General features: G+C 42.2%; 1 protein-coding gene across 2 annotated transcripts in view; it reads right to left on the bottom strand.

Moving 5' to 3' along the window:
• Positions 1–2,305: 2,305 nt before the first annotated feature.
• PROS1 (protein S) overlaps positions 2,306–27,299 on the bottom strand; it is a 43,840-nt gene continuing 18,846 nt past the window's right edge. For both annotated transcript variants that reach the window (XM_030581566.1, XM_030581572.1), the window contains exons 9-15: positions 23,727–23,845; positions 21,559–21,748; positions 17,201–17,368; positions 12,928–13,096; positions 11,850–11,998; positions 10,656–10,878; positions 2,306–5,083 (exon numbers count right to left, since the gene is read on the bottom strand). In XM_030581566.1, the coding sequence (XP_030437426.1) occupies positions 4,917–5,083; positions 10,656–10,878; positions 11,850–11,998; positions 12,928–13,096; positions 17,201–17,368; positions 21,559–21,748; positions 23,727–23,845 (1,185 nt within the window). In that variant the 3' untranslated portion in view covers positions 2,306–4,916. The remainder of the gene's footprint in view (positions 5,084–10,655; positions 10,879–11,849; positions 11,999–12,927; positions 13,097–17,200; positions 17,369–21,558; positions 21,749–23,726; positions 23,846–27,299) is intronic.

Here is a 27,299-nt window from a genome sequence, read left to right as displayed (position 1 = left end):
CAGAGTTCGAGAGTTTATCTGTAGAGGTCCCTCCCCCCAGCCTGGATAGAAAGGGGCACCTTACGTGGTCCGGGGCCAACTGCCCTGCCTCTCCGTGGGTTCTGCTTCTGCCTTCTCCACGAACTGCTCCGCTTTACCAGCTGCTCCACTCTGCTCCTCCAGTCGTCCTCGGGAACTGCTCCGCTCCACCAGCTGCTCTGTTCCATGAGCTGCTCTGCAAACTGCTCGGCTCTGCTCTGCTTGCTCTGTGGGCCGCTCCACCCACCCCACAGCTACTCCGCTCTGCCAGCCACTCTGCTGCCACCAGCTGTCCCGTGATCCGCTCCAGCCGTCCCCGCAACTGCTTCACTCCACCAGCTGCTCTGTTCCACAGTGTATCTTCAGGCTCCCCCACTAGTTAGCACAGTACTCAGTGCTCTCAGCTCAGTTATTTCAGCTCTTTAGTGATTTTAACTCTTAGTGATCTCAGCTCTTAGTGGGGGAGCCCCAGTGCTAGTGCACCATTAGCCCAAAGTGAATTCAGCTCAGTAACCTGTATTTAGATTATTGAGGGAATAAAAATCAACTCTGACATTCCACAGTGGAGAGAGGAGGGGGTGGAACTGGTGCTTCTGGCTCCACAAGGCAACTGCACCACCAGGCACAGATACCTGTCCCCAGCCTCTCTCAATTCACTAGGTTTGGAACCCATGTCCCTTGTCTAGCAAGTACCACCCAACTGAGGGTGAGTCATTTGTCACCAAGCAGTCCCACAGCTCAGCAGTCTGGGATAGGGTAGGCGTGCCTAGGCAAATACACTCTCTGAAATTCTTTCCACCAGATGTCAGGGTAGAGCTTATCCTGACTCTGCTTACACAGGACTGCACCCACACATCAGATAGATGAATATCCAAGTGATACGAACTGTGACTATCGGGGCATCTCTAGACATTTTGCCGCTCCAAGCATGGAGGGTCCGCTGGTCCCGCTGCTTCAGCGGACCTCCTGCAGGCATGCCTGCGAGAGGTCTGCTGAAGCCATGGGACCAGCAGACCCTCCGCAGGCATGCCTGCGGGTGGTCCACCAAAGCCGCGGGACCAGTGGACCCTCCACAGGCAAGCTGCCGAAGGATTGGAGCGCTGGTGCCTGAAGCCACCTCTGGTGACTATAAATAATGGTGCCTGGAAAATTGTAGTTTCCGTGCAGACTGAGCTGCCCAGGTCAGCCTCTAGCTAGGTCCTTAAAGTGGACCAGCTGGATATTCAGTTTCTGTCCATTGACAATCTTATGGCATCCCCAAAGCTTTTAGCAACTGCATGATCGCTGGCTAGCTAACAGCATTCCTTAGTGAACTCGCTTTGTAAGGTGAAAATGACTAATGAAACCTTGGAAAAGGGCAATTCTGGTATCCTATGTGTTAGTGGCAATGTAAAATTGGTGCCTGGAATGTCCAAAACAGCTAGAGCTGTCATCCTTGAAAAGCAATTGAAAAGCCTATTATTTGAGGTATGGTATTCATTTTTTTCTGTTTAATCAGAGAGCTTTCTTTTCTCCTTTTGTTCTCCTGGTACTTTATTTATTAACACCAAATATTGTTTTAAGAATTATAATTTTTTTTAAAAGCTGTTTTTATGCATGATCCAAATTCTGTGGATTTACACTGGTGTAATAAAGCAGAAGTCAGTGGAGTCATTCTGGGGTAATAACTGATGCAGCTAGCTCCAGTCCAACATATGCTTAGTTTTAAGCATGTGAGTAGTCCCACTAAAGTTAAACACATACTTAAGTGCTTTTCTGGACTCGGGTTGCTGAGAACAATACTAATTATTATGAATTATTATGGTATAATTTATTATTAAGAAAGTTTGGATCTGTCTCTTTTGTTTCCTTGAAGGTGGCAATCCCTGGGCTAAAATTAAACAATATGGCTGATTCTCAGTCACTTAAGCGGTTGTGTATGTACGTATTAAAGGGCCTTCATGTAAATTAGAATTCAACTCCACATCTGGATTTCAGGTGCTAGAAAAATGTGCAAAATATTGTATGCAAAATGTGAAAATACAGAAGCTGATAAACTTTTCTCATTAATCTTACTTCTTGCCTGTAACGTCAACCCAGTTTAATTGATACTGGCAATATTAAATCATTAAGAAAACCCACCATTAATTTAGGGAACATGGATTCATATTTGAACAGCAAATGAGCTTTGAGTTATTGAAATTTTTTATACTGAAGATTACCAAAGATTCTTAAATAAGACATTTTATCATCAAAACAAGATGTGTACAGCTTAAATGAATCAAAGATATGCAAATACACCTTGAAATGAAAAGAAACGTCTAGATACGCCTTTATTGCATTTTTAAAACATTGAGGCACTTGCACATTCATAAATCCAACAGAGCTTTACATAAGACTAGAATACACTGAAGTATCTGTATTTTGTTTCCTGTACAGATAGTGCCCAGATCAGAAACCTGTGTGATTTAGTGTGACTTAACTATTTCCTATGTTCCTTAATTTCCTGTCTCTCTAGGATTTACAAAACAAAAAATCCAAACTTTTTTTCTTGTGTTGTACACATGTTGACATAAAGGTCTGTCATGTTGACATTCTTATTTCATGTTTCTATGATTGTTGTGGAAGATAAGGAAGCTGAACAAGCATAAGATCTACTTTCCTGAAGATAATTTGAGTTTCTGGGGCTTTTGCTACTAAATTGCAAATGCAGTAATTATTTAATGGCACGTTTAGATTGTCTGCTTCACCAAAGCCCCATTTCAGCATGTAATTCAAATGGATTTCAATTGGCCTTAAGCATGTGCTTAAGTGCTTTACTGAATTGGGTCCAAATAAGATAAGTGCAGTGGGTGCTGGCATTTTTTCCATAAGTATTTAAAGGAGATGGAAACTTAAGCAATTTTGCATCGTTACACTTCACTGTGGTGGGTCATTAGCTGACTGGTGATTAGCCATAGGAGACTTGCTTCAAGTGATCTTTAAGGTTTCCTTTTATCAGTGAGCAGCAGTACTGGTGCTGAGTCAAACTCTGTGAGGGACCTGAGACTGGCTTCCCTGGGAAACCATAGCAAACATTCATCCATTATACTCATCATGTTATATAATAAGGCCAGGGTGAGAAGTGAAGTTAAAGAGGGAGGTGGGAAAGCAGCTGACAAAAGACAGTTGAAAAGTTAGGCCCAGATTTTATGCTTTGAGGTACGTTTACACTGTGCAGTACCTCACACCACAAGGAAACCTGTTTATTTTAGTGGAATTCCCAGAGGAATTAAGGTAGTTCTCAAAGTGAGTAAGAATGGCATGATCCATCTCCTGGTAAGTAAATTTCTAAGCCTGGGGCAACAAATATATTACAATTAGGACCCTAGGAAGCAAACCCCAATTCAGGTATTTTGACAGATAATAGTTTTGTGATTGGAGGTGAAAGGTAGTCACTGCTTATGCCTGTTCTCTCCTTTGTTTGTTTGTTCAGCTTGACTAAAATGCTAGAGCAGCCGGAATTACTGCTTGTGTGAAAATGAGACAGGGAAGGGAAAGCCCACTCAGAGGAGATTAAGGAAGCCAGAAATGTGTGAACTGGATATTTCCCAGAAAACTCATTCCTTCCTGCCTTAATCAACTTTCCTTGTTAATCTGGCTGAGAGCGGATATGGCTTTAAGTGTGACATGGCTGTAAAATTTTGGGCTTCATGTAAATAAACAACTCTTGCTGAAATATGGCTTTCAAACGCAGCTGTATCCCTCTCTCTATAGGTCCCCAGAAGCAGAAGTGATGGGGATTTTATCCCCAGTATTGAGGGATTGGCCTGAGGAGAGAACTAGTTCGACAGATTTCTGTATGAAGGAATGACTAGGAAATTCTGGACTGTGAGATTCCTCATGAATGGAGAAGTCTGTTCGTTTGCCAGTGAAGCCTCTAGCTTTATTTGGTAAATTCCAATTTGGTATCCTGTAACTCTGACTGATGGTGCTTCATCCGTGCAACTCACCCGCATAAAACTGCTGGCCTTTGTTTTCTGATAATAGCATGGTATTGAATTAACTTTTAAGTGTGGCAGTATGTCCCTCTTAACGGAGCTCTGAATCTAACAAAGTACAATGCTGGGATTCCTTGATGGAAAACATGGAAAGAATTAATGTTAACCCCAAGCTAGTCTGTCCCAAGGAGTAATCAAATATCATTTTGTGTCATTTTGATATGTTCTGTGGAAGTGTGTAAAACAAGCTGAAATGTACCTATAAAAGGAGGCTTTGAGTGGAAAAGTTGGTCCAGTACATTATAAGGATTACAAAGCCACTTTACGAATTTCTTTCTTTTTAGAAAATATGTGATATTTAATAAAAGCTTGGGGTTGGATGTTGCTCCCCAAAATAATGCTGTGACTCAGAAGTCTGACAGGGACCTTGGGCTTATAACTTTAGACTTTTCAAAGCACACATTTTCCAAAACCTTCTAAGACATTTTCATACATTTTGTTTTAGAAAGTTAAATGAAAACAATGTTTAGATTCAAACTTGCTGGTAGCGCTTGCCACCCAAACACCACAGCTTTGTGCTAAAGCATCAGAACTAAAAGTGACAGCCAGACTGGCCTCATTTGACTCTTCAAGCTGGGTAAAATACAAAAAGGGAACCGCAACAATGGTGAAAAAAAGATGGTTCCACCCAAAAGAAATGTTAATATCTTTAAACTAGATTTAATCACTGACACGGATAAGAACATTTTCACAGGATTTTAGTCTTCATCATGTCCTTTTATAGCTAAAAAAAGTGGGAGTTTTTTAATCGTCCCAAATTACATTAAGGAGATAGAAACACTCCAGTTGAACTCCTTTCTCAGAACATCTTGAGTAAAATAATACAGGTTTCATTATGACATGAGACTCATTATGCAAATTATATCTGAAGGGAGAATGCTAGTTTAAGAATTCATTCATTTCATTTGCAATCAGTGGGCATGAGTGGGATCGAATGTCATTGTGTTTAGAGAAGGCTTCATCCAGATCCAGCTGTACGTCATTGACCTTTACCTCCATGCAGCCATTATAAAAGGCCGTCAGTAGCGTAGCACCAACGGGAACATCTGCACAGAAACCACATTAAATGAATTACGCCAAGGCTTCCAACATGCTATGTGCTTTTCAGATGAGTAAAAACATGGAAACTTCCCATTTCTGATCAGTCAAGGATCCATCGCAGGAAATGGCAGCTTAATAGGAAACATTTCACTTCACTCCATAAATTCTTCTTCCCCTTGTTTGAGTGTTTAAGATGAAGTTCATAAACTGAGGAAGGTTAGGATGATTTGCAATATGCATTAGAACAGTGGTCCCCAAACTTTTCACATCATGCCCCCCCTTACCCCTGTCCACACCACACCACCCAGCCCGGAAGCTGGGGCTGCGGCTCCCGGGAGCAGGGGGGAAGGGTACGGAGAAGGGTAAGGGAGTCGAGGCTGAGGCTGGAGTCGTGGCTGGGCTGGGAGCCAGGGACGAGGGTAGGGCAGGGACGGGGATGGGGCTGGAACCGCAGCCAGGGCTGCATCCAGGAGCAGGACCGTGGTGGTGGGGACTGGCAACTGGGGGCAAGGCTGTATGGTGCTCCCTCCCCACTCCTCATGGTGGCTGTCCTGGGCCCTGCCTCACCCACCACCCCGAACGTGCCCAATAGTTTGGGAACCACTGCACTAGAACCTTCCTCTAATCTAAAAACCTAACAAAATGGAAGATTTTCAAAATAATATATACTTTACTGGAGAGTGTTAATACCATATTTCCTGGCATCCCCCGTTTTCTTGTCCTGACCTAGTAACAGATGTTTATGTATTTAAAGTTCACTGTTAGAATAATCTTTCTATCTGGCCAAAAGGTTGCTCTGGATTCCAATCCACTGTTCAAAAACAGGGGACCTATGAGAATGCTACAAACTAGTTTCATCATTTCTTCTTTCCAGTGACTTCTCTGTAAAAGTCCCACACCTTCCATTTCTAATCTATTCAGTGATAAACTAGGGCAATGTCAACCAATGATGTATTGTCAGCGAACAATACATTTACTCCATTACAAATGCTCAAGCAGGCATTACTATGAGTCATAGGGTACAACAAACTTCTTGTGAGGTAGGTTGGAACTGATCCAAGGTCTGGATCCTCAAAGAGATTTAGGACTGTAACTCACTCACCTGATTTTAATAGGAGTTAGGAATCTAAATATCCTTGAGGATCTGGTCATGAGCACGTTCAGCAACTAGAACCAACTGGGTTAGAAGCTGATGTCAAGAATGTCATCTAACACTCCTGCACAATGTGGTTATCTCTAAAGAATTTATTGCTGATGATCATACAGGCTTGCCATGAAGTTTTTCAGTGATTGTGATTCTCCCAGGAGCAGATTACCCCCACCCCGCAAGTCAAGAAGAGGTTAATTCCTGTGATTTCAGTCAGCCCCAACCGGCTGCATTTGTGTGGCTTCTCAGGCCTGGGGGAGGGCCCTTAAAAAGGAACAATTCAGCACAGTTGGAATGATATTCTGAAACAAGCAGAGCTAGTGCCTCCAGACTGGGGTCCTGTGTTACTAACTGATGAACAGTTGGAGAATGAGGCTGGCCTGAGCCCTCTGAGGAAGATGGGCTGGTCTGTTTTTTCCGTTGTAACCCCCAGGGACTAAGCCTTGCCTTTAACAATGCAGGTGAGTGGGAACCGAGACTGCCTGTCGCTGAGACTGAAAGACTGTTTCCCTCTCCTTTTCATGAGGATGAAGGCCCAAAGTCCTGAGATGACATGTACCCAGTCAATATGGGGATAACTGAAATCCCCCCACTTTATTTCTTTATTTTGATAGCCTCTTTAATCTCCCTCAGCATTTCATCATCACTATCACTGTCCTGGTCAGGTGCTCGATGATAGATCCCTACTGTTATATTCTTATTAGAGCATGGAATTACTATCCATAGAGATTCTATGGCCCATGTGGATTCACTTAAGATTTTTACTTCACTTGATTCTACATTCTCTTTCACATATAGTGCCACTCTCTACCTCCACCCCGCATGACCTGTTCTGTCCTTCCGATATATTTTGTACCCCGTTCTCCAAGTACACGTTCTCCAAGTGTGAATGTTGGCTCATTAGCCAATAGGGATACTTGATTTAAACCAGCATCTCATTTCCTACAGCTTTGTTTACACTGCAGTTAGCACTGTGCTTAGGCCCGCCAACAATGGGGTGGGAGGAAATAGGGCAACTGACCGGGGGCCTAGGAGATTTTTAAAAGGCCCGGGGACCCCTGACTGCCGCCAGCAGTGCAGAGAGGCTAAGACAAGCTTCCTGCTGGCCCTCGCTCCGCACTCTTCCCGGAAGTGGCCTGCACGTCACTGCGGCCCTTGGGGGGCTGCGGGACAGGGGATCTCCACGCACTGCCCCCACCCCAAGCGCCGAATCTGCAACTCTCATTGGCCAGGAACTGTGGCCAGTGGGAGCTGTGGGGGCAGGGCCTGCAGGCAGCAGCACATGGAGACCCCCTGGATCCCCCTGCCTAGAAGCCGCTGCCAGAGGGGTGTGCCGGTTGCTTTCAGGAGCCATCCGAGGTAAGTGCCGACCCCCTGCCCTTCTCCTCCACCCCAACCCCCTGCCCCAGCCTAAAGCCGCACCCCAAATCCCTCTGAGAGCCTGCACCTGCTCTCACACCCAAACTCCATCCCAGAGCTTGCACCCCGTACCCCAACCCATTGCACCAGCCTGGTGAAAGCGAGTGAGGGTGGGGGAGAGCAAGTGATGCAGGGAGCAGGAATGGGGTGAGCAGAGGGTGGGGCCTCGGAGAAGGCATGGGACAGGGGCGTGGTCTCATGGAAGGGGAGGGGAAAGAGTCTTTGAGTTTGTGTGATTATACAGTTGGCAACCCTACTGGGTGGGCATGTAGAATCCCTGCCTGTGCTGGAAGAGCGCACCCAGCAGCGCAGTCAGCAGCTCGCTGGGCACCAGCCAGTGCAGGCGCAGCACGGCCCAAATATCAGCCAGATCCTGTCCATGAGGGCATGGCTTGTGTGTGTGTGGGGGTCCACTGACTGTTCTGCCCTGGGGCCCGGAATTGCTGTCAATGGGTCTGACTGTGCTTGTAATAGCTATGTTTAAATACTGGGTAAAGAACTTCTTGGAATTCACAGCAACTATGTTTCTTTCTTCAGTTATCTTTTTAAAAAGGCTTTTATCTGAAACTTCCTTGTTCAGAACGTAGTGTGGATCAAGTAGTCTATTTACCGATCTCTACTAATAAGCACTGGCTTTATCTCGTTTCGACACAGTGGACACAATTAAAACATTGATGGCTTACCACTCACAGTAACTAATGTTAGTGCAGTATTTGGTATGTTCTCTTGTCTAAATATAGAGGATGGTGAAGATCAAATCTAGTTTGCTGCTGCTAAGTTTATTTTGGTTTTCAATCCATTGCATACATATTCAAAAGTTAAGACAGGACAAATATCCTTCCCATGTCTTCTTGTAACCCTCTTTTGTGCCTATATTCTGAAATACATTCACACCCTCATTACCAGGATGTGCAATAAGACTTGTGGGGAACAGATCTCTTCCTCTCCTCCCACACACTAGGAGGTTGCAGAGGTGACTGACAATGCAGCCCCAAGGTTGCAGTAGCATCTGCAGTTGTAATGTTCTTCCTCTACAGCAGTGGTTCTCAATCAGGGGTATGCAGAGCTCTTCCAGGGGGTACAGAAACTCATCTAGATATTTGCCTACTTTGACAACTAGCTACATAAAAAGCACTAGCGAAGCCAGCACTAACTAAAATTTCATACAGACCATGATTTGTTTATACTGCTCTATATATTTATATTCCAATTGATTTATTTTATAATTATATGGTAAAATGAGAAAGTGAGCCATTTTTCAGTAATAAGAGTTGTGACACTTTAGTATTTTTAAAAGCAGCAAAGAATTCTGTGGCACCTTATAGACTAACAGACATTTTGGAGCATGAGCTTTCGTGGGTGAATACCCGCTTCGACAGATGCATGTAGTGGAAATTTCCAGGGACAGGTATATATATGCAGGCAAGCTAGAGATAATGAGGTTATCGGGCTAGAGATATGAGGTTATCATTATCTCTAGCTTGCCTGAATATATATACCTGCCCCTGGAAATTTCCACTACATGCATCTGACGAAGCGGGTATTCACCCACGAAAGCTCATGCTCCAAAACGTCTGTTAGTCTATAACGTGCCACAGGATTCTTTGCTGCTTTTACAGATCCAGACTAACACGGCTACCCTCTGATACTTTAGTATTTTTATGTCTGATTTTGTAAGCAAGTAATTTTTAAGTAACTTGGGGGTATGCAAGACAAATAAGACTCCTGAAAGGGGTATAGTCATCCTGAAAGGTTGAGAGCCACTGTTCTACAATGGTGGGAGGGTGGAGAGGATGCAGCAGTTGATTCTCTGGCCCCAGATGCTCACGTGCTGGCCTTACCTGTGCACTGTCTTGACGGAAACCCATGTACAGGTAGTTTCCCTGCCGTGCAAAGGGTATGCACTTCCCCTTTCTTCTCTCCCACCCCCAACCCTGCACTAGGGTTGCCAGCCCTCCAGGATTGTCCTGGAATCTCCAGGAATTAAAAATTAATCTTTAATTAAAGACTGTCATGTGATGAAACCTCCAGGAATACATCAAACCAAAATTGGCAACCCTACCCTCCACACCTCTCACGCAGCTGACTCACCCTGCTCCCACTGAAACTACAGAGAAGGGGGCTGGATATGCCCCTTGGGGCAGGTTTGTTTTTACAAAACATACAACACAGAAAAGTATATGCCAATTCAAAACTGCCTGTCAAACTTCTAAGATCTCTTGGGAAGCTAATACTTTGTCTTTCCCTATAGTCCTTTTAGCCAGAGGATGTCAAAAACTTTTACCAACAATAATTTAGCCCTAAAACCACCCTATGATTTAGGTGTCTCCCCCACCCCAGGTTTCAAGTTAGCATATAATTTTCCAAATCCAAAGCCTCATGGCATTGATACACATCCATAGCATGCCTTCTCAGATATGGTTGCACAAAATAGGAGTTGTAAGGCTGAAAATTCACTTACAGATTGTTTAAACAAAACATTGAGTCTTTTTAACCCACTTAACTTTCATATTTCCTGCTATCCTGGAGGCTGTCAATCACCACTTGAAAGTATGATTGTTGTAACCCCATTTTCCCTGTTTCCTCCTCCCAGCTTTCTCTCCTTCAATTAGTTTTAAATGGATGGTTTAGACAATATCTAAAGCTGCTGCAGTTTGTTGAAACTATCAGTAGATGGCACTTCAGGAGTTCTCATCACTCTTAAGCAAAACAAAAAAAAATAGAAAATAAAAATCCTTACAAAATACCACCATTTTCTCCTGGGAATAGGTGCCATAGGGTCATGTCCAAAAATAGACCTTTGGAGAGAAGCTCTGCTGCTGGGCTGTTAAGATAGCGCCTTAATGTTACTATTGAAGTACCAGGTTGCATCAAAAGCTATACAAGTTGATTCAAAAATACAAGGATAAAAATAGGTAATTGTTTAAAAAAAAAACAAAACCCCACCACAACAACCCAGGATTTTAAGAAAGACTAATTCATTCACATCAATGAAAATAAATAAAATTCACCTGGAATGCCACCTAAGTAGGTAACAATAGGTCCCTTCATTACTTGATCCAGGATGGACAGTTGTTGCTCTTGCTCAGAATTGATGCTTTGTTTTTGTGAATCAGCAGTCAGTTCAAGCAGCTGTTTGTTTACTCTGAGTCCTAGCAGCATTCTTTTGGAGGTACACAACCTCTCTGACTCCAGCCGGGCAACAATGACATTCTCAATAGTCACAATGATTTCCTAGGCAACAGAATAAAAAACATCTCACACAGAACTCCAGCACTTATTTATTTAGTTATGATGCATTTTACATTTGTAAGGAGAAACTGGAGGAAACATTACAGCCAAAGTTTTTCAAAACAGGTGCTTGAAACTGGGAAATCCACTGAAGTCAATAGAAGCTGCTGGGTTGTTCAGCACTTTTGAAAAACGAAGCCACTTGTTTATATTTAGGAGTCTCTCTTTAGGTATTCATGTTAGAAAATCTTGATCTAGATTTCTGGGGTTAAATCCTGGTCCTGTGGAAGTCGATCGAAGTTTTGACACTGACTGTAACGAGGCCAACATTTCACCCCAGTATCTACTATAGGCAGTTTAAAAAAGAAGTATGTATTGACCGTCATATACATATAAGCACATATGGCCTTCTGTCATGCTACTTGCCACAACTGCGGGTACGTCTTCACTACCCGCTGTATCGGTGGGTAGAAATCGACTGCTCGGGGATCGATATATCGCGTCTCATCTAGACGCGATATATCGATCCCCGAACATGCTTATATTGATTTCGTAACTCCACCAACCCGAACGGAGTTGCGGAATTGACAGGGGGAGCCGTGGACATCGATCCCGCGCCGTGAGGACGGTGAGTAATTCAATCTTAGATACTTCGACTTCAGCTACGTTATTCACGTAGCTGAAGTTGCGTATCTAAGATCGATTTTCCCCCGTAGTGTAGACCAGCCCTGAGAATTCAAGGACAGCAAGACCTATATATACATTGGCTTTTTTATGCAGTTCATCACTGTTTTAGTGGAGCACCTTGCAAACAATTAATTCAGCCTCACAATGCCCTTATGAAGTATAGTAAGTAGCTAAGATTAGTTCCATTTTACACATAGAGAATGAAGAGAGTTTAAGTCAAAAGAGCTATGCTGATTTACACCAGATGAGGATCAGACCCAGAGTTACTGTGATAACAGTAAGATCACCTGTGAGTTAGGGGAGTTGGAGTCTACTATGGACAAGGCAAGAGGCACTGTTTTGCCAGAGACCAAGGCAAACATCACACCAGTGCCTGTGGATGCGCGAATAGTCAATGTTATGTTTATTAGCCATTCTTTGTCATTGGTAAAATTATCTGTTTAAAAAAAAAGAATGAAATGAATGAACCCGAAAAACACTTTTTACAAGCATCCAAATACTATTCAGTTATTTACAAGCATTTGCTCCCTACAATTTAATCTATATTCCCACTATGAAAAATAAAGCTAAATCTGCAGTGAAAAGGTGAGCTTTACATTTCTAGTTTTCCCCAAAATTTCTAATATTAAACATATAGAAAGAGACATTTTAAGCTTGGGTTTTTTTCTTGCCTTTTCAGCTCGCTGGTCTTCTTTTTTTTATTTATTATCTCTCTCTCTGCCACATTCATAAGAGGGCTGTTTATAAGGTTAAGCCAGAAAAAGCCTGACAGGTTGCTCATAAAATTTTGCTACTGAGCAGAAGGTTGATAGCTTAAACACGCGTTTAACATCACACACAGGAATAGTTCCATTGCTCCAATGGGAATTCTCATGAGTAAAAGTTATACAGGTGCTAAAATGTTTGCAAGTTCAGCAGCTAAAAGGGATGCCCATATTTATTAACTGTTTTTTTTTTAATTTCACACTAATAAGGCACCATGTTACTTAGTATCATAATCAGCACCCGCACTGTATCGTGCTCGAATCTAATTCCATATGACTATTTCATTTGGGGCTCAAACCACTCTCAGTGATGTCAATAGCAAAACTTCCATTGATAAAATGGGAGCTGAATCAGACCCTTGAGAGATGGAAAGGACCCATTTGATCAAGTCCACGCTGATAGAGGCCTTTGCAGAAATTAAACTGATAATGTGTGAGGCCAGAACCTACACTCATTACTCAAGCAAAACTCCCTCTGAAATTAGTGGGAACCTTGCCCAAGTCAAGGGTGCATGAGGGAAGCCCATACTCTTTTGCCATTCATTAGTTCAATCATCAGTCTAGCATAAAGAAAAGTTGGAGAAGGCAGAAAAATACTTACTATAGTTTATATGAAATTGTGCCAGGCCAGTGCCAGGGTAGTAGGACCCTTTCCCCACAGTTACTAAACAGTGTTTGCTTTGTTTTTCTTGAATAACTTCTTTTATGCCTGAACTTCCCTGATTCATCAGGTTCCAGGCACGAATGCACCCATCTAGTCGAGGGTTAAGCTGCAGAAGAGTTACATTCAGATTTTTGTGTTGCATATAGATTTACTCTAGAAACATTGTTAATCAATAGAGAATGAGTTACTTGATATGACAATTTATTTCTGGTGAACAGTAATGCAGAGTTATATTAATGCCATAGCTTACAGCACTGATCTTCAGAGCTGTCTTCGAATCAAATTGTTTGCAGCGTTGTAGCCATGTTGGTCCCAGGATATTAGAGAGAACAAGGTGGAGGACGTAATATCTTTTATTGGACTGACTTCTTTTGGCATGAGAAACAAGCTTTTAGCTTACAAAGAGCTCTCTTCAGGTCTGAGAAAAGTACTCAGGCCTGGTCTACACTGCAGGGAGAGGTCAACATAAGCTGCCTCAAATTAACCTAATTCTGTAACCATCTACACTGAGGCTTTGTCTACACTAGAGACCTTACAGTGGCACAGCTGTGCCAATGCAGCTTTTTCTCACCCTTCAACAATATACGTTTTGCCAACATAAGCAGTAGTGCAGAGCTAAAATGTACCTCCCACCAATGTAACGTATCCACTACACTGACTTAATAACTCCACCTCTGAGAGAGGCGTAGCACTTAGGTCGATGTAATTAGGTTGTTGCTTAGATCAACTGTTGAAACCTTTCAGAAACCACGCCACACTGACAATTAAATCAGTGCAAGCACTCCTGGTGAGGACCCGCACCACCAAAATAAGGAGAGTAATGTGGCCATGCAAAAGTGATGTAATTCATGTGGTGGCTTAATTTTCTAGTGCAGACTTGCCCTCACAGTCTCACAGATAAATAAAAGGTGGAACAGACTGTTTAGCATAAGTAGTTAACACATTCCAAGAGACCATTCAAGGTCAAGTGGTCCGTTAACACCTCTCCAGTCATGGGACAAAAAAAAAAACGGGTTAGTGCATGAGTTATAGATTGTTGTAATAAACCACCAACCCAGAGTCTTTATTAAAACCATGATTTATAGCAGGGGTGGGCAAACGACGGACCACAGGCCATCTTCAGCTGGCCCCTGAGCCACACCAAGTGGCTCAGCCCTGCTACACCCAGGGGGCTGGGTTGGGGCCATAACACGCGGCTCAGCCCGCTCCGAGGGGGCGTTGGATTGGGGGCTACACCCCTGAGCCTCTTCCCATGCCCCAACCCCCGTCCCAGCCTTGATCCCTGCCACTCTCTAAACCCCTGGATCCCAGCCCAGAGCACCCTCCTGCACTCCAAACCTCTCATCCCCAGCCCCACCCCAGAGACCACACTCTTAGCCAGAGCCCGAACCCTTTCCTGCACCCCTGCCCCAGACTTGATCCTTCTCCTCCCACCCTTCGAACCCCTGAGTCCCAGCCCAGAACACCCTCCTAAGCTCAAAACTCCTCAGCCCCACCCAGAACCCATACCCCCTCCCACACCCCAACCCCAATTTTGTGAGCATTCATGGCCCTCCATACAATTTCTATTCCCTAATGTGGCCCTCAGGCCAAAAAGTTTGCCCACCCCTGATTTATAGTGTCTAGCAAAGTTATGAATGTAAGTTCCCAGGCTCATCTTTTTTTAAAGTGTTTTGCATCTTTCCTTTGAGGATGAGGACTGAGAGGTCAGATATAGAGTGATCATTTTGTGAGATGTGTTTGCCTTTGGGTAATGTGGTATTTTTGTCTCTTATCACTGGGGGGCATTTAGTGTACTGGATGAGGTACACCACATTGTGATAGGCATGGGTAGGACCAGCGCCGTCCCTAGTGGGGTGCGGAGCCCAGGGAGGAAGTGACAAATTTGTCTCTTCTGGGGCTGACCGCGCCAGTCAATTGCACCAGCCCATGGGGCCCCCCAAAGTGCGGGGCCCAGAGCGGTCGCCCTGATTCGCCCTACCAAAGAAATGGCTCTGGGTGGGACCCGTGGATCTTGAATGATATGTTGTGGCCGGGGAGGGAGGGGGAGGAGTGCGATCATTGTAGCAGTAGAGATATGTCTGCAGGTTTTCCATCTATTGTGGCAGGGTCTGGTGCTGCTTTAAGTTAAGTCCTTGTCTGTGGGGAAACTTGCTTCTGATATGAAGTTGGGGGTCATCTGAAGGCCGGAAAAGGGGGTTGAGGGAAGATTTCTTTCGGGATGTGGTCCCCATTGAGTATGGATTGTAATTGTTTAATGATACTCCATATGGCTTCCAATGTGGAGGGGTAAGTGACAACTAGAGATGAGCGATCAGAGGAGTTTTTTTTCTTCAGTGAAGCAGGTTCTGTCGGGGATGTTTCGGTGGCACATTCTATTATGCGATCTACTTCTCCAAATGCCCCAACAACTATGTGGATGAAACCAGACAATCACTATGCTCTCAAATGACCTTGCACAGAAAAAAAATGATAAAAAGATAAAAACACTGTATTACCCAAAGGCAAACACTTTTTTCTCAAAACAGTCACTCCATTTCTGACCTCTCAGTCCTCGTCCTCCTGCACAGTACCTTGAAAAGAGGAGCCTGGGAGCTTAAATTCATCATTTTACTAGACTCTAAAAATCATGGTCTTAATTAAGATACTGGATTTATGGCTTATTACAAAAATCTGTAACCCACTAACTTCCCTCCACACTTTATTATCCCATCACTGGAATGGTGTTAAGGGACCACTTCACCTTGAATAGTCTTTTAGAATATATGTTAACAATTTACGCTAAACAATCTGTTCCATTCTGTATTTAGCTGTGACAGGCTGAGTACCTACCTTTTCCAGACCTAAAGAAGAGCTGTGTATCACTCAAAAGCTTGTATCTCTCACCAACAGAAGTTGGTCCAATAAAAGATATTACTTCACTAGTATTTTGTCACCCGCACTCACTTTGTGTCTCTTTGAAATCAAAGGCACACACAGTAGGGCAGCTTTCAGTCAGCACTGCTGAGCCAATAAGCTTTTCTCATTTGGTACCACTGGCAAGCAAAGAATAGACAATGTCAAAATTTAAGTTCAAACATACTGTAGCTTGGCTGTGTCTACTGCGCTATAGCTAGGGGGCCATGGCTATTAGTATTGTTTGTTGGCTGAGAGTTTGACTCATCAGCCCAAACAACATTTCTAGAATTATTTCACATTGGGAAAGAGAATATTCATTGAGAAGCAGTCAAACTTTTTTACCTTTTTGCCTCCCTGTCACACTGCAAGCAAAAACAGATTATTTAAAAAATGAAATATTACAAGCAATTTTTTTTGTTAGTGGACTGGTGGCTTGTTTTCAAATGTAAAATATTTTCTAGTCCACATGCAAAGTGTTGGATAGAAATTCTTTTACACATATGAAGAACAGATACTGTATGGGCAACGGTAATGGAGGCTTCCTTCCTCTAGCATGGAAAAAAAAAGTTCAGTCCTCATAATCTATTCACTTGTTGCCTCTCTGCTGAGATTGCCAGTTACTGTGATAATTACTGGGTCTGCACCAGAGGTGACTGCACGGACCTCCAGCTGCTGAGAAGGGTGAGTCAGGTGACTCATGCGTAGGGTGACCAGATGTCCCTATTTTATTGGGACAATCCCGATATTTGGGGCTTTTTCTTATATAGGTGCCTATTACCCCCCACCTCCACCCCCTGTCCCCATTTTTCACACTTGCTGTCTGGTCACCCTATTCATGCCCCCTGTGCAGGGTGGGTAGGGCAGGGTAGAAATGAAGGCTCCTTGCTCTTCCTTCAACCCCACCCCCAACTCCCACCACAGACACACGAGACCAAGGCACAACTGGCACTAAGAAAGGACACATTTGTACAATATGCTCTCAAGATAACTACTGGTGGCCATATAGCTTGGGAGTTTTAAAATGAGATTAGGAAATGTACTCTGAGGCACAATCCTGCATAGGACCCTGGAAAATTGATTAGATTACTTGAGACTGCTTTAAATGCTGTGATTCTATAATTAAAATCTGAAAATGGACAGACTGCAAAGCTTCGTGCATACTCATTTTCAAATGAAAATGGCACCAATGGCATTTTCATTTTCTACCTACATACCTCCCTGTATTTTGTCTCCCTAGTGACACATGGGTAACCACCATATAAGGAGAAGCAAACAAGAAAGCAGCCTTAACCAGGAGGTATTTTTAAGTTACCGGTTTAATGAGGGTTTCGCCGACTTTGCGAGGTAATCCTGCAATGTACACCTTAGTTTCCAGGAAGCCATTTGATGGTTTGAACAGACTTCTAGGGCTGTTGATATTCATCACTGCTTCTTTTGCTATTTTTACACTTATACTGTGTTCTAATTCTTCCACTGAGACCTAGGATTAAAAATAATATTATATATATATATATATATGTTGAACATACTGATTACAGAGGGAGGAGTAGTGAGCCTTGTGTTAAGGTTACCTAACATGTCCCAGTATTTAAAAAACAAAACCCCACCACCCAGAAATCTGCCTTTCTTTTAAAAAAAAAAATATATATATACATATATAATATATGTAAATTTTTTTTCCTAATGGTTTGCAGCAAGATTTTGAAATTGAGCAGAGGGATAATACTTTAAAGGCAAAAGTATCTCTCGCTTTGTATAGGAAAGCTTATACATGGCTGAATGATCAGTTTTTGGAAAAACATAATTTTTCAGTTTGTGTTGCTTGCTTCTAAAATTGGTCAACATTCCATCCACATTGAGCATGCTCCTCTGGATCTCATTCAGCCTGCCAGAAAGAACTGAACCTCCTGAGGGAACACAGACAAAATTTAAAAAACAAAAAAAAACAAAAAAAACAAAAGGATTCATCTGCTGCTGTTGATGTTACCCACCAAAATCCTTTTGGTCTAAGGAAAGGTGCACTGGACTGGAGACCAGGAAACAATATGGGAGAACTAAATCTAATCCATTTAGGGTACATCTACACAGCAGCTGACAGGATGCTTCCCAGCGTGCGTATACATACACCTCTACCTCGATATAACGCAACCTGATATAACACAAATTCAGATGTAATGCAGTAAAGCAGCGTTCCGGGGAGGGTGAGAGGGTAGCTGAGCACTCTGGTGGATCAAAGCAAGTTCAATATAACATAGTAAGAATTTTTGGCTCCCGAGGATAGCGTTATATCAGAGTAGGGGTGTATGTTCAGCTCTATTCAAGCTAGCATATTAAAAATAGTAGTCTGGCTGTAGCAGCACAAGTCGCTAGCTGCCCAAGTACAATCCTGCCCAACTTGGTGCTTTAAAAGGGACAATTTCACAAAAGTGAAAACCATCATGAGCCAAATAAGCTGAGAGGAAGAACTTAATCAGAAAATGTGAATAGCTAATTGGGGCTTGTTTAACAGGACTTTACTAGATGCTCAAAAAGCCATAATCAAGGGAGAAGGCCATATTGGTTTAAAAAACAACCTGGCTTAGAAGGACCTGAAGGCAACTATAAAAAACTTTAAAAATAATATGTAACAAATGGAAGAAACGGGAAGTTGATAGTACTGAATATAAATCAAAAGTTAGGAATTGTAGAAAATTGATAGGGAAAGCAAAGTGACATAAGGAGAAATCTATGGCTAGCAGAGTTCAGGACACTAAGGAGGCATTTAAGTATAATAGGATAAAGAATCCTGACAATAATATTGGATCATTACTAGATGTAAATGGTAGAATTACCCATAACAATGCAGAAAGGGTGGAAGTATTCAATGAATATCTCTGTTCTGTATTTGGAATAAACATACTGTAGTCTCATCATATGATGATGATAACACTTTTTTTCCATTCCACTAGTATGTTAGGACGATGTTAAACCCCAGCTGCTCAAGTTAGACATTTTTAAAATCAGCAGGTCAGTATAACTTGCACTCAAGAGTTCTAAAGAAATTGGCCGAAGAGGTTGGTGGACCATTAATGTTGATTTTCGGTAAGGCTTAAAACACCAGGGAAGGTCCAGAAGACTGGAAGAAAGCTAATGGTTGTGTCAATTTTTTAAAAGAGTAAATGTGATGACCCAGGTTTTTATAGGCCTGTCAACCTGACATTGTTCCTGGGCAAGATAATGCAGTGGTTAATATGGATCTCAATAAAGAACTAAAGGAGGGTAATATAGTAATACAAATCAACATAAGTTATTGAAAATAGATCTTGTCAAAGTAACTTGATATCTCTTTTTTTTATTAGATTACAAGTTTGGTTGATAAAGGTTATAGTAATACTTACACCTATAAGATGTTTGATGTTGTATCACATAACATTTTCATTTAAAAAAACTAGAACAATATAAAATTAACATGGGACATATTAAATGGATTAAAAACTGTCTAATTTATAGATCTCAAAATGCAACTCTAATTGGGGAATCATCACTGAACAGGTGTGTTTCTAGTGGGGTCCTGAAGGGATCTGTTCTGGGTCCTACACTATTTAACATCAAAGGACCTGGAAGAAAACATAAAAATGTCATTGATAAAGTTTGAAAATGATAAAAAAATTGGGGGAGTGGTAAATAATGAAAAAGACAGGTCACCAACACAGGGAAATCTGGATTGCTTGGTACACTGGGTGCAAGCAATAATGTGCATTTTTATGTGGCCAAATACAGCTGTATACATCTTGGAACAAAGACTGCAGGCCATATTTACAGGATGCGGGACTCTCTATCTGAAAATGATTTGGGAGTGTGGTGGATAATAGGCTGAACATGAACTTTTACTGCAACCAACAGGGCTAATGTGATCCTCGCATGCATAAACGGGAATCTCAAGCAGAAATACAGAGGCTATTTTACCTCTGTATTTGGTACTGGTGCAACCAGTGCTAGACTACTGTGTCCAGTTCTGTTGTCCACAATTGAGGAAGGATGTTGAAAAGCTGGAGAGGGTTCAGAGAAGAGCCAGGAGAATGATTAAAGGATTAGAAAACATGCCTTATAGAGATAGACCCAAAAAGCTCAATCTATTTAGCTTAACAAAGAGAAGGTTAAGAGGTGACCTGATTACAGTTTGTAAGCACCTATGTGGGGAACAAATATTTAACAATGAGCTCTTCAATCTAGCAGAGAAAAGCTAGACAAATTCAGACTGGAAATAAGGCATACATCTTCTACAGTGAAAGTAAGTATTAGAACAATTTACCAAGGGTTGTGGTGGATTCTCCAATACTGACAAGTTTTAAATCAAGATTGGAAGTTTTTCAAAATATCTGCTATAGAAATTATTGCAGTGAAGTTCAACAATTTATGTTATGCAGCAGCTCAGATTAGATGATCACAATGGTCCCTTTCTGGCCTTGGAATCTATGAATTCCCTGGGTATGTTCTCAGGGAGCTACCCCGACCTGTGGCGCTGCAGCCTTGTTGCTATTTTTAGTGAGCTAGCTCAACTAGAGCTAGTGTGTGTCTGTCTACCCAAACTGGGAAGCACTCTCCCCACTGTGTAGACACACGCCTAGCCACACATCTCCATGTGTTGTGCCTCTTCCTCTATGGTTACAGAGGATAACTGCATATTCTTGTGGCTAGCATAGTTTAGCACTTGAGTGGCAGAGACAGGGCTGAAAGTACTCTGTTCAAAAGTGCTTGCTGATGCATCGGGGGGCACTGCACATAAAATTATTTAGGTTTGATTTTTTTCTTTCTAAAAAACACAAAGCATATTATCTACACAAATAACCTTAAAAGAAGGCTACAAAGTCAAGCATGCAAAAATGAGGAAATGCCAGAATTAAGTTTTCAGAGTAGCAGCCGTGTTAGTCTGTATCCGCAAAAAGAACAGGAGTAGTTGTGGCACCTTAGAGACTAACAAATTTATTTCAGCATGAGCTTTCGTGAGCTACAGCTATGCATCCGAAGAAGTGAGCTGTAGCTCACGAAAGCTCATGCTGAAATAAATTTGTTAGTCTCTAAGGTGCCACAACTACTCCTGTTCTTTTTGCCAGAATTAAGGTTGCCCATTTAAGCTTAATTCTGGCATTTCCTAAATTCTAAGTAGCTGACTTTGCAATCTCATTAGTGTTCTTTTTCTGTACATAGCAGGTATATTGAATAGACCCTGTTCCCATTAAAGTTCATGTTAAGATTCCTACTGACTTGAGTTACAGTAGCTCTGGGCACACCATGCTCAGCAATTGGGGATTTAAAAAAAAAAAAAGGATTTTCTTTAGTTAGCCTTGATTTGATTGATCAAGCTGCATTGGCCAGCATAAAATAACAAGTGTGTTTGGAATAACAACCCCCTGGACCACTTGCATCAGAATAAACATGTTTACACACACAATCATGCACTGGGTATTACTGCATAGACCCCAAGCACCATGCAGAAAGTGGCTCTTTGTATCACAAAGAAATTCGGAACTTTGCTAATGTTGCCACTGTACCTTTCTTAACAGCCTTTAAATTTGGGATCTTTATGGAATCATTTTGGAACTTTTTTTTTTTTTAAAGTCACTATAACAATTTTTCCCAACTTCACCTGAGAGTGCCAACAATTCACAGAGTATTAGGAAAAAAACTTACTATATGCCACAGACCATCATTAATGGCTTTGCCACCACTGGTGACTTTTGTTCCAAGTTCATTCTTGAATTGAATCTCGATCTTCCCATCACGAAGAGCAAGCAAGAACCATGCTGTGCTGTCAGAGGATTCAGCATATAGTATAACACCCTCTGTATCATATGTCCGGAAATCAAATTCTGCTGAAAATCTGAGTCATGGGAGAGGGACCATAATCATGAGAAGAGGATACATGAGATAGCGAAGAGCTTAGTGTAATACATTAATAATTTAGCTATGCAGGCAAATATTAATCTCCAAATGACAACTCTGTATCCGAGCTGGTCCAATGGATGCCTATGATTAATCATAGAATTAATTATAGAATTCCCCTTATTTTACAGGTGTGTTGTAAGAAAAAGTAAATTGTTTGGGAGGTGTTCCAGTACTATGGTAAGGAGTGCCATAAAAAAATCTATCACAAGTATCTTCTATAAATGTGCTTCATCATTACTGACTTTGAAAGTTTCAGTCTTTACCCTTATTCTGTTTAGGGAACAAGATCTGTATATTGGTGGCATTTGGATGATCATGCATAAATTGTAGCTCTTTTTGTTCTGTGTTTGTACAGTATTTAGTACAATGGGGTCCTGGTTCATAACTAGGGCTCCTAGGAGCTACGGGAATATAAATAATAAATAGTGGTGGTATTATTAATTATTACTATGGTAGAATCTATAGACTCTCTTGTGCTCTGGGGGCTGTGCAAACATGAGAGAAGCTCTCTGCCCCAAAGAGCTTTCAGGCTAAATATACAAGACAGAGGAATGACTTGAGGGGAAAATGAAGGCATAGAGAGGTGAAGTGACTTGTGAAAGGCGCACAGCATGTGGGTGGCAGAACTAGGAACAGAACACAGGTGCCCCGATTCCAGGTTCAGCTCTCCAGTCACTAAACCACATTGACTTTTGAACATGGTTCTATCAAAACTCCTTATTTTGAGCTTATAAGTAACTATTTAAGATGTTAGCTGCTAAGGACACTTTCAAACTTTTCAAAAATCTTCCAGGAGAGCATTAATTCCAGGTCGCCTTTGATTCACGGCACAAGGGCATGTCTTAATATTTATGCTCCAAATCCGAGACACTAAAAATCACAAATGCAACAACTTCTGCTGGTGGTTCCTCTGAAATTGTTCAGACAGTGATTCAAAGGCAACCCTGCATTTTCAGGTGTCACAATGAGCACACTGAAGTGCAATTTAGAGTTTGTAAGACTGCAATATCCTTCTACATCTCTGCCATCATCTTCCATGTCTTTCTCTTCCCTTCAGAGGGGGAGCAAGCTTCTGTCATTGTGGGATACCATCTTCCTTGCTCTCCTAAGAAATCTCATTCACTCCAAAAACTGCTGGGGCCTCCATCCAGTTCATATTCCTTCCTCTCCCCTCTGATCCATTTTCTACCTTTTCATATTCAGTCTCAGGATTGTTTTGATTCTCTTTCTCCCAAGGTTTATTTTTGCTTCCTTTTCAGTCCTTATATCTCTGTCTTCAACTGCAGCAACTGGCTGTCACTGTAGGAGAAATCTGGCTCTTCACCCACTGATGAGATCAGGCCCAGATGCTGCTGCACTCTCCCACAGACCACACCAATGGGGTGCCTGCTCCACTATGTAGGTGCGTCAGTCAGCTGCTACTGCCCCCTGTCCGATGGAAAGGGTTGCTTAAGATCCAGTTGAGCAGATGAGTTACTGAAAGGAACTATACTAAAGATGCGGCTCAAGGATAAAATATGATTACTAAGTGGTGCTGTAAGGTGGCTCTAAGCACCTCACTTCTGTCCATCCACTTTCAAATAACTCCAGTCTCCACTGAGTGCTATTACATGTAGGAACCTAAGTTCATTTGTCCTCCCTACCATGATACAAGGTGTCTTTATCCAGCGAGATGATGCTGTGAATTCTTCATGCAGTTAGGGTGACCAGATGTCCCGATTTTATAAGGACAGTCCCCATTTTTGGGTCTTTTTCTTATATAGGTTCCTATTACCACCCCCCATCCCGATTTTTCACATTTGCTGTCTGGTTACTCTACATGCAATCCACAGTTCCTTTGCCACCCTCTGAGAATTAATGGAAACAAATCCCCAGAACTTCCATCCCTAGTGTTATCAATGGCAAATGCTCACCTGGTGACTTCTGGCAATCTAAACCTTAAGTACAGCACAGGGATCGCTATAAATTGTTCTGCCAGGTAAAGCAATTCATAATTCCTTTCAAGATTCAGAGGGACACAAACTGGAACAGCCTATAAATAATGAAGGGAAAAATCACCATGTCTCAACTTTGTGTAGTGATATTTCAGAGATTAACCTCAGTTCTTTGTGGCTTTTAGCTCGTTACATTTTCCTGAAACACCTGATACCTAGTATACTTGAATAATCTGAATACTTAAGTACAAATAAAATTTTATTTTTCTACATTATCCACACGTCAAAAATATTGGTGGTTATAAATGTCGTAACATAGTTTCATAGATTCCAACTTTCATCTGAGTTGGTAATTACATTGTGTTTAATATTCGAATCAAGGCATACAGCCATTTCCTTTCAACCTGCATCCCTACCGCTTTACATTAGGATTCTCAAGTCTCTTAATTTAAGCAGTTTGGTTGTGTTGATAGTTGGATGGGTGAAATTTAAAACATCTAGGGTGATACACAAACTAGTCTTGATTTTGAATAAGCACCACACCTTCCTTTGAGGCAGAATTGAACTAATATACAGCATAGTGGCAGGGGAAGTACAATGTCTCTTGATGTGGTATCATCTCTGAACACATGAAAAGTTTTTAGGTCCTGGCCACTAGTCACAACTAGTGATCCCAGGTAAGACTGTTAGGTTAATCCCGGTGTCCGGGCCAAAATCAAATTTGGGTAATTACATTCTGCCTATTTAAACTTTTGAGCTTTCCTAGCCTACATTGTTTCACAGTGTTGTTGTGTATGAAGTTTGCATACTTTGTGTATTGCAGCGATAGACAGAGTGATCCTTGTATATATGGATAATATATCAGTTTAAATTAGGGTGACCAGATGTCCCAATATTCAGGGCTTTGTCTTATATTACCTCCCATCCTGTCCCAATTTTTCACACTTGTTATCTGCTCACTCTAGTTCAAATAGGTCAGACATTGTATGACTATATTGCTATTTCAGCTACTACCCAATGTGCACTGCTGTTTTTAAGTCTCTTGTCATGCCACAATGATGTCAGATGTAAAAAGACAGTTGGAACTTATTTTTGATTGAATCTCCTATATTTAATCTCACATCAGACAATTTGTTTTACACAGATGCAGCAGAACCAAAGCAATTGGGTGTGAAACACTACTGTGTTTTATTATACACATTGCACTTGGATAGTCTAACTCACTGGCTCTCAACCTTTCCAGACTACTGTACCCCTTTCAGGAGTCTGAGGTGTCTTGTGTACTTCAAGTTTCACCTCACTTAAGAACTACTTGCTTACAAAATCAGACATCAAAATACAAAAGTGTCACAGCAACTATTAGTGAGAAATTGCTCACTTTCTCATTTTTACCATATAATTATAAAATAAATCAATTGGAATATAAATATTATACTTACATTCCAGTGTATAGTATAAACAAGTCATTGTCTGTGTGAAATTTTAGTTTGTACTGACTTTGGTAGTGCTTTTTATGTAGCCAGCTGTCAAACTAGGCAAATATCTAAATGAGTTGCTGTACCCCCTGGAAGACCTCTGCATACCCCCAGGGGTACGCATAATCCTGGTTGAGAACCACTGGTCTAACTCACAACTAATGCTACATTTCCCAAAATTCTTTGGGCTTGGTTCTCATTTAACACAATTTTCATGGTATAGCAATTCCATTGACTGTAGTTGAACAACTAATGAATTACAAAATTATATGTAAGAATTGGACCTGAATTTTTTTATACACCGGGTGAAATACTTGATCTGCAAAGAGGATACATCCGTTTGGGATTTGCCATGATAATACAGATTTTATTCCAATTAAAAGATCTGCAATTGGTTTCCACATACTGAGTCAGCCTTTTAAGCCTTAGAGCAGGTCTACACTTGCCATTTAAAGAGGGAAAAGTCTCTTTTTTGCACAAAAACCATGGGAGTGTCTACACTTGCCAATGACTTTTTGCAGCGAAACTCAGAAGTTTCACCGCAAAAAGAAAACCACCTCCATGAGAGGTGTACAGCTCTTACTGGTGATGCTTTTGCAGTGATGTGCAAGTGAAGACACATTATTCCTGTTTACACAGCTTTTAGCCTCCAGAGGCTATCCCACAGTGCCTAGGTGGCCATTCTAGCCAGCAGCTCTGCTGCTCTGGTGTCAGCTAAACAGACATCCACCCTTCCCCCTGTAAAGCCCTGGGAACTTTGAAAATCCCCCTCCTGTTTCTTGGCAAGTGCTCACTTATCTGGTCAGGTGACAATGCCTGCTCCAAACAATCCCCTGCTTGGAGCAATGCTGAGCTATTGGAGCTTATCAGTGTTTGGGGAGAGGAGGCTGTGCAGGGACCCAGGAATCCCCATCACCCCTCCCCCCCCCAAAAAACCCATCGTCAAACTGGAGAGAGTTGCACTGTGGGATAGCTGCCCTAGAGTGCTGCTCTCATTGGAGATGGAAGTGCTGCTAATGTAAACACTCTCTGATGGCTGAGGAATTAAGCGAGTACACAAACCAGTTACTCTGACTGGTTCCCTATCACTAGTGAAATTTACAGTGCAAAAACTCTGCAAGTGTAGACATACCCATAATCTTAAGCAGTAGCATACCTAGCGGGGTTCAGGGAAGCAGCTGCTACCCCTCAGGGCGGCAGGCACGGAAGCAGCGCCTGCCGGCCGGCACTACCAGCAACATAGCCAGAGGAGCGGCAGCAACAGGCTGGCGAGCCCCACGTGGAACGCGCCGAGCGCTGGGAGCAGGCCGGGGACATGCAGCAGTGCAGGACGGAAAGTGAGCGGGGGGGGGTGTCCGGTTGGGGGGCGTGGACAGTGGAGGTCCAAGGGATGCGTGGCCAGAGGAGGAGCCAAGGGAGGGCGCCTTTTTTATGTTTGCTCCCCCTACATTGAAAACCTGGCTTTGCCACTGATCCTAAGGGTTACTAAACCTCTCTCTCATATAACAGCGTTAGGAGTAATGTTTAATGGGGGACATAGGGAGCTGCCCTCCCACTTCATTATCAGTAGGGAATGGAATTACTCCCTTGTTGTCTAAGTATTAAATCTTTGCAACTAAAATACCAAGTTCTAGTAAATATGTTCTAGCACAATAGCGAGGTTTGATCTTTGAAATATTTAAGCCCCACTATATCCTACTGTGGCAAAGATTTGTTTTTGGTGGAAGGTGTTTGAACATACTTATAGGTCTCAACTTGCCCACTCCTGCCAAAGTAGTATAAAGAAAAGCCTTCACAAGGAAATGCTTTCATTGAAATGCTCTGAAGTCCCACTGTTTCTTCCATTAAGAAGAATAAATTTGAAAATTCTTTGGGTCTAAAAGTAGTTCTTTTGGATGGAAAATGTGTTTTTTAGCACTTGGTGAAACCATTCACTCGCTGCTTGGCCCTTTAAAAAAAAAAGTCATGACAACTGAAACTGTGCAAAACAATCAACTCAAACAGCTTTTCCAGGAGTCATTCTGAGAGACTAGGTGGGAAGAGGTTCTCATGGCAAGAAAAATCTGGGAAATAAGTG

This window comes from Gopherus evgoodei, chromosome 1 (assembly GCF_007399415.2).
Source record: "Gopherus evgoodei ecotype Sinaloan lineage chromosome 1, rGopEvg1_v1.p, whole genome shotgun sequence".
NCBI classification, from domain to species: Eukaryota; Metazoa; Chordata; order Testudines; family Testudinidae; genus Gopherus; species Gopherus evgoodei.
The sequence above is the reverse complement of the archived record's forward strand: the minus strand, read 5'-3'. Positions and strand labels throughout refer to the sequence as shown.